Source organism: Embiotoca jacksoni, unplaced genomic scaffold (assembly GCF_022577435.1).
Source record: "Embiotoca jacksoni isolate LCO1_2020_lvr unplaced genomic scaffold, fEmbJac1.0.p SCAF_45, whole genome shotgun sequence".
NCBI lineage: Eukaryota > Metazoa > Chordata > Actinopteri > Embiotocidae > Embiotoca > Embiotoca jacksoni.
In genome coordinates, this window is record NW_027185398.1 from 1,443,815 (window position 1) to 1,451,620 (window position 7,806).

The window sequence follows — 7,806 nt, forward strand, 5'->3', positions numbered from 1 at the left end:
GAGTATGGACTCGACAAAACACTGAATCCAAATCTAATACTCCATAAATTCAACTGGGATATAAGAGACATGACAAAAGGCAGTTCCAATATTGGGGAAACAAGGTAGAAATGTTGTCACATACAGTAAATACATCTAAATTAGTGGTTCTGACATGAAGAAAAACAACTTCTGGTGGTGGTGGACACTAAATTCAGGCTGCTAAGAACAAACTGTTGATATTGAGATGATCACCAGAAACAGCTTCTTTTTTCCTTCTTTTTTTTTAGCTTTGTTGTATTGAGGCATCTTTGTGTTATTTATGTAACTAGAATTTCTACAGATATTTAAAACGGCAGAGTTATTGCCAGGCAAGAAGTTTTGTTGTAGTTTCAGGATTTGGGTTTTTACTTTAATCCAGCAGACAAGATTTGATCATTTACTAGTTTTACCGAGCAGTTTAGATTGACTGAGCTCGGCCTCCATTTTGAATTGAGAACATCTGGTCTCCTCTCTTGTCAGGACGATCAACACGTTGCTCCTGAACGAGCTCCCTCAGTTCAACGGTCTGGCTCTGCAGATGATCTGGAGCATGTTGGGGACGTTCAGCTGTCTGCATAAAGACCTCTCCTCCGACATGGAGCAGCTGTTTCAGAGCTTCGCACAACAGGTACGACCTCACAATAAGCCGAAGCAGAAGATGAGTTTCCATAGCAGGTTGTGATAAATGTGTCTTGTTTCCTTTCTCTTCATCCGTCTCCTTCCAGCTCCCTCACAGCTCTTTCCACCCCGGTGCATTCTGGGAGTGGGCGGAGTCTGCCGTGCTGGAAGGTGCCAGGAGGCTGCAGACTTTATGTCAAAGCGTGGAGGACACACTCAACGCACCGGTCGTCCAGGTTGGACTTGAGAGAGTGTTGTTTTTTTACTTTGTGGTTTTTCTGGGTTGTTGTCCAGGAACACTGGGAAGAACTTGTGTGTTTTGTTTCAATAATTTAGTTCAAATTTTTTATAAAACTCAGGTTAACTACAAATACAAGGTTTCTAAAATGATAATATGCTGTCCAACAGACCGTAAATTCACAAACACATTAACACGACAGTCAGAAAAACAAGCTCAGTCACATTTCTTTTCTTTTTTTTCTGCCTCAGATTAGAGCGCAGAGCAAATTTGAGCTATTTGTCATTGACACGTCCAGAAAAAAAATACGTTTACACGAGTTCTCCAACACGCAGTTGTTCCAAGCAGTGAAGAGGAAAAATGTCAAAGTAGAAACACGTCCTGCATAACAGCAGTCTAAAAATAGACACAGATTTTATTACCCAGCTCACATCACTTCATGTACGCTTTAAATTGGAATATTTAATAGACAAAAAGCCAGAAATTACTAGTGACAATTTGGACTTAATCATTGTTATAAAAATACCTCAAAGACTCATTTTCTTCTGGTTTTTACTCTCCTAATGTAACTTGACAATATGCAAAAATATAATACAGCTCCAGGTGTTTTCCATTTGTTTGTTGTTGCGTCTGGAGTGTGTGAGCAGTGATGAGTGTTTGTGTTTACGATTTGGCATTTAAAATAAAAAAAATCCTTTTGACATGTGTCACTGCTGCTCGTATTTCCTGTTTTACCGCATGTCGTGTGCCTTTAAAGTGGGTCACACTGACATTCAAACTCGCCAGGCAACTTTCATAAATCCTCCACTGACGTGTTGTTTGAGGTTACAGTGATCACTGAGGAATTTACCGACTCGTTGTGTCATTACAAATCAGTCATCAGTGACGAGATACAGAATGTGCTTCTGCAACTTTCTTGATGACTTCCCAGCTTATTGTATTTAACCTTATGTTTCCCCGTTCCTTGTGATTTTTGTTCCTCCGTCAGCCTCTGAGCCCGTCGTCTCAGCGCCGCCTGAAGCAGCTGATGGACAAGCACGGTTCTGGAAAGATCTACCAGGTGATGGGCGCCGTGGTGGGCAGCCGGGACCTGGACCTGAACCTGGCGAAGGGGGAGCTGGTGGCCGTCATCAGCGAGGCCGACACCCGCGGAGACAAACGGAGATGGCTGGTTGATGCGGGAGGTGGAAAAAGCTTAATTTACTAAAACACCATCTTTTACCATGTTAATTAACAAAACGACAAATTAAACCACGCAGCACATAATTCAGCCGGCTCACAGATGACCACAGAGGTTATTCTGATGTCTTAAGTTTAGAGGAAGAGCAGTATATCTGGGAAAATGGCTAAAAAGAAGGAAGAATTCCTGCTGTGTATGATTTAGAGCTAAAGTATGTATGAGGTACAAATAGATGTCTGGAAGCTCGAAGTTTAGGGAGGAAAACCGAAGCAATGGAGTTGATCTCCGAATAGAAAATACTGCGGTTCCAGTGCAGCTCGTCCTAAATGCAGCTCATCGCTGCCATCTTTCGGCCAATCGATGTTATTACAATGAACCAACTACTGAGCAGTATTTGATCAGTGTACCAACCAACCAGTGTTTTATATTTAGTGCACACAGTGAAAATGGAATTGGCTCGTAAAACAGTAAAAACTTGTCGCAGGCAGAAGAGGCTACGCTCCTTCCTCGAAGCTCATTCGCTACCACCAGCCGACGGAGGCCCCGCCCCCCTCGCCACACCTGACCCTGCCGGACGGCGTGACGGGAATCAGACGACACTCCTACACCCAGGAGAGCCAGCCGCTCAAAGTCATGAGCCAGCCTTGTTTCCAGGTAATCCAGATAATAAACGTTAGAAAAATTATACCAGATAAAAGTAGAAAAATACGGCGTGTTGGGGGTATTTATAACTAAATGAATTAATAATTGGTGATTGTGAATGTTTGTATGGTTGATTTTTTTTGGGGGGGGGGCGGGAGTCAACATAATACAATAATATTATGATACCTAACTCAGGATACAATATCATTTATATTTGATTTTTTTTTTAGACATGTTTTTTTTAAATCTCACTTTACTCCACAAGAAAGTGGATTAATTGTTTTCCTTTAAAAGCACCTCAAAGTTTGTGTGACAACATCAGTCGGTCGAATCATTTCCAGAATGAACTTCGAAATGTGAAGTACGTCACGACTTGGCTGAGTGAAACGAGGATGTCTCATTTTGTTCGACGCGTGTTGCTTCGGCTCTTCGCCTCCTGGTTTTACGTGCGATTTGTTTGTTTACTTGTTTATCTTGGTGGTTTATTTGATTGTAATGTCAGGTGTACCAAGTGTTGTGTGTGTGTGTGTGTGTGTGTGTGTGTGTGTGTGTGTTTGTGTGTGTGTGTTTAATTTCCTGAATTAAACACTACAGACTTGCTATGTCCAAAGAATTGACTGATCGATGTGACAGGATTCAGTGACGGAAGCGTCAGCCTGTCACATGCCTGACTCTCTGTGTGTGTGTGTGTGTGTGTGTGTGTGTGTGTGTGTGTGTGTGTGTGTTTGGGGGGGTACTTGTTCTTCTATGTTTGTGAGGACTATCAATAGTATTGTACCTTAAGAACCTTCTGAACTGTGAGGACCGGACAGGTTAGAGTCAGGTAGAGTTAGAGCTGAGGTTTGGTACTAAGTTGTGCTAGTTAAGGTTATAGCTATGTCAGATTATGCAATGAATTATATCGATGAGTGTCCTCACAAAGATAGAAAGATGTGTTTGTGTGTGTGCATGTTTTTTTTGTTTTTTTATATGGGAAAGTCCATGAATAGCTGCTTAACCTTGTGAGTGGGTTACTGTGAGGGGTCGTGAGTTAATTTATGCGATGCAGAGCTGCAGGCTGCGATAAAGTGTGTGTGTGTGTGCGTGTGTGTGCGTGTGTGTGTGCGTGTGCGTGCGGGTGTGCGTGCGTGGCTACATTGATTTACATTTACAACATGCAAGTGTGAGAGGAGTGTCGCAGCTTGTAAATTTGTGATGGTTTATGTGAGTATTTGTGCATGAAAGATGGAGATGTGTGTGTGTGTGCGTGCGTGTGTGAGAGAGATATGCCTTCACAGGGCCTTGCCTTTTAAAATGAGTGATTGCTCCACTGACCTTATACACACCGTTTTCTCCTCCTCCTCTTCTTCCTCCTCCTCGTGTCCATCCCACACGACCCTGAGTCTGCTCCCGTACACAACAATGTACCTCCCTCAGGCCCCGGCCACATTATGGCAGATAACACACAAATGTTCACGTCTTTGGGTTCTTTCATTCACACTAAATCACATGTTCTCCACTGCACAAAATGGAGGTATTCCACACACACACAAAAAAAGAAGAAAAACAGATGCTGTTCTTTCGTGGGAGAAATAGAGGAGATGTATGGCTGTCCTTAAAAGACATGAAGGTGGAGCAGCAACATTTAAGCTTCATAGCAACTTTCTCTGCGATCTGTGACGTCGTTTATAAAATGAAAAATATCTTGATGTGAAAGGTTTTGTGTTAAAACAAGAAAACTTCCTGCAGCAAAGTGTTTTTTTCAGCAGCATATTGCTGTAAAAAAAAAACAACAACACCAACTGTGTAACCTTAAGAAAATGATGAAAGCGATGTGTAAGAAATGGGATATTTAAGGACAAATCATTTTTAATAGACGTGGTTGTACCGTCGGCTCGCTCGGGAACAGGTTAAACCTCGATGTTTCACGGTTGGGCTGTGAAGAGCGCCCTCGCTCTCCAGCCGACTTTCATCCTCTCGCTTATGTTGGACGAAGCACATTTAGATTTCCATCCTATTTCTGTCAAAACTCCTAGAAAAGAAAAGCAGGGGGGCTTTACAGCTTTTAGACATCCCAGCCAAGTATTCATCATTTCCTGTCAGGTCTCCTTTTAACTGTTTCCGCACCACGGTTGTCATGACAATATGCCGACACAAAGAGGTGCTGATTCGCCACGCTGCGCTCGTCTTGGACTTTTTCTTTTCTTCTCTTTCCTCATTTCCATCAGGAACTTAGCCGCAGCAAAAATGCTCTCCTCGGCCTCCCCGACATGAATCACTCCTCAGCCGACGGCCACACTCTCTTCACTTTTACGTTTATTTATTTTTTGTTCCTCCTCCTCTTCCTCCTCCTCCATGTCCGCCTGGCAAAATGCTAATTAAATGCTAATTGGTGTAGGCCGTTAGGGCAGCGCTGACGTCGGAGCGGAGAGGTGAGCCGAGGTGAAGGGTTTGTTAATGACACAGAGCAGCCGGCTAAACTCGGCTATTAGCACTGCTGGGCCACTCTGTCATACCAACACAAGGCTCATTAGGAAGCCTTCATTCTGTGACTGTGGGGGGGGGGGGGGGTGATGAGATGGGATTTGTCAAGACATAACTAGTGGGCTTAACCTTTTCAGAGAATATTACAATGATTTGTGGCTGTGTGAGTCTGTGTGTCTACATTTGTACCTGCGTGCAGACATTTTTTTTTTTTCATTTTTCGAAGTCGTGAACATGAATTAAGGCCGTTTCGCTTTTTAATAGCAGTTATAAAAATGTAGGGGACATGCCTGTATCATATTAATAAGTATTCATACCTTACATTATCTCTGTTATTAACGAATGGATTACAATTCAACTTTGCGAAAATATTCCTTTCTTTCTGACATTAACATTTAATACCAACATCGTCGGCTTTAACGTCAGCTTGTCACACAGGAATGTGAAATGTTTGCTTGTTGGCACACCAGCTAGGCCGGCTGATGTTGATGAAATAATTATGATCTTGACGACATATCCTGAATTATTACTGCTGATATAAGTATTAATCGAGTTAATGTAAAATCGCATATAAAGCACATCATCAGATGAAGTTCAAAACTATAAAATTTAAAGTTACGTTTGATACTTTAAAGGACCAAGTTGTCAAGCTACAATGCTACAATGCTAACATACCCGTTTACATTCAAGGAATGAAAAAAAACGTAAGCAGCCGAGCAGACTTGTACTTTTTGTATTTCATCCAGCGTTTTAATTTTTCCAGGTTTTGGCCGCCTATGACTTTACAGCAAGGGGCAACCACGAAGTTTCTATTCGGGCCGGGGAGCCAATTCGTGTCCTGGAGCCCCACGACAAACGAGGGAATCGTGACTGGAGCCTGGTGGAGGCGCGGGGGGGGCAGAGGGGCTACGTGCCCTCCAACTACCTCGCAATTATGCCTTTGGGGATGGGTCCGCCCGGCAGCTACCACCCACGCTGCTAGGAGGGAAGTAGCCCAAAAAAAACAACAACACATACATCAGCATGATTTGCAGGATGACGAGGATTTTTTTCCAAAAACTGCATTTCGAAATGCTCGTTTTTTTTTTTTTGTTCTCATGAAGCCCAACTTCTACAGTAGCATATATCTACAAATCAGTGTTTTTAAAGAGACACCAGAGCAGTTTCTTCATCTATAATTATGCGATGGCCACCGTGTGTCCACTAAAGATGCTAAATTCTGGTAGTTAACTGCTGCATCCAATTTTACAACTGGAATTTTTGAGCTTCTCTTCATACACAAACTACCTGCTTTAAAAAAACTAAAAAAAAAAAAAATCTAAAAAAAAAAGTTTCAACATCATCAGCTTTTACAAGTAAAGACTTCTCAGGCTGTTTCTGCTCCAACATTTAAAAACAACAACAACAATCTAATCCTGCATTTTGCAACAAAAACATACTTTAATAAGCTGTGACATGAGTGGAGATGAATCCTTAGCTTTAGCTAAACATAAATAATGAATAGATGGTAGATCTGCGACTAATGTGCATTTTTGTTATTGAGGGTAAAGATATTCACTTTATTATTATCATGAAGGACTGAAGGAACTGGAAGATATTCCCGTTTTTAAAAAGCTGCAATCAAAGAATTTTGACTCAATGATGAATTGATCGTCAAAATTAATTTTCTGTCCATCAACTAATCATTACTGGTTGAAAGCTGCTGGTTTAAATGAGGGGAATGTGTGCAATACAAGACATATTTACGTTCCTATGGTTTTCTTTTTTTTTTTGGTATGGACAGTAAATCTATAAAACAATCAGAAAGTGCAAGTTTTGGTGGATCATCTTTGATCCACACAATCGTTGACTTGTACGAAGGATAAAATACCAGGACACACTGGATAAAAAAACCAAAATGAAGGATTATTAGTTGGCGTCTTGCTCGTGGACTCTCAGGAAGGACCGACGCTGAAGGACGAGCTTAAAGTTGCACTGAAAAACTTGTTATTACTATTGTTAAAAAAAGCTCCGGAGACGAGGAAGGAATTGTTTCAGAGACTCATTGGAGGTGGAGGCGGTGTGTGTGGGGAGGAGGGGCGGGTGGAGGGATGAGGGGGCGTACCCTTCACTGATTTCCCATGATTCTCAGCGGCAAAGACGGACACTCGAATTGGAAAAAAACAAAACAATAGACTGCATGTTCTGTCGTTAGAGGGTCTTTTTGTAACTGCAACACTTGGAAACAGAGAAAATGGTGTGTGTGTGTGTGTGTGTGTGTGTGTGTGTGTGTGTGTGTGTGTGTGTGTGTCCTCCTCCTCACCTGGAGGCAGGAGCAGCACTGTATTGAGACTGACAGCTACACAGCGCTCTCATCATCTCAGACTGTGTAATGTGATGTAAATGTAAAATGTCTCCGGGGCCGAGGAAGAGGAGGATGAGGGGATGTAAGGAGAAGACGAAGGCACTCGCCAAAGTCGTGAAGGAGTTGGAAGGAGACACTAGTTATCTTGTTAGTTTGAATCTTGAGGTTCTTCTCCCGTTATTTTCTCCTCTCTGCACTTAATTTAAATCAGCTCAACTCGTCCCTTCTTATATTATCTCTCCGTATTTGTAATACGATTGTGTTTTTTTTAATTATTTTTTTAATTTTGTTTATCCCCCC

At 42.1% G+C, this 7,806-nt stretch overlaps 1 protein-coding gene across 3 annotated transcripts in view; it reads left to right on the top strand.

Moving 5' to 3' along the window:
• The window catches only part of arhgef37 (Rho guanine nucleotide exchange factor (GEF) 37), a 20,618-nt gene extending 13,400 nt beyond the window's left edge, over positions 1–7,218 (top strand). For all 3 annotated transcript variants that reach the window (XM_069169479.1, XM_069169480.1, XM_069169481.1), the window contains exons 14-18: positions 502–649; positions 747–875; positions 1,866–2,061; positions 2,542–2,711; positions 5,926–7,218. In XM_069169479.1, coding sequence (XP_069025580.1) covers positions 502–649; positions 747–875; positions 1,866–2,061; positions 2,542–2,711; positions 5,926–6,144 — 862 coding nt within the window. In that variant the 3' untranslated portion in view covers positions 6,145–7,218. The remainder of the gene's footprint in view (positions 1–501; positions 650–746; positions 876–1,865; positions 2,062–2,541; positions 2,712–5,925) is intronic.
• Positions 7,219–7,806: the final 588 nt, after the last annotated feature.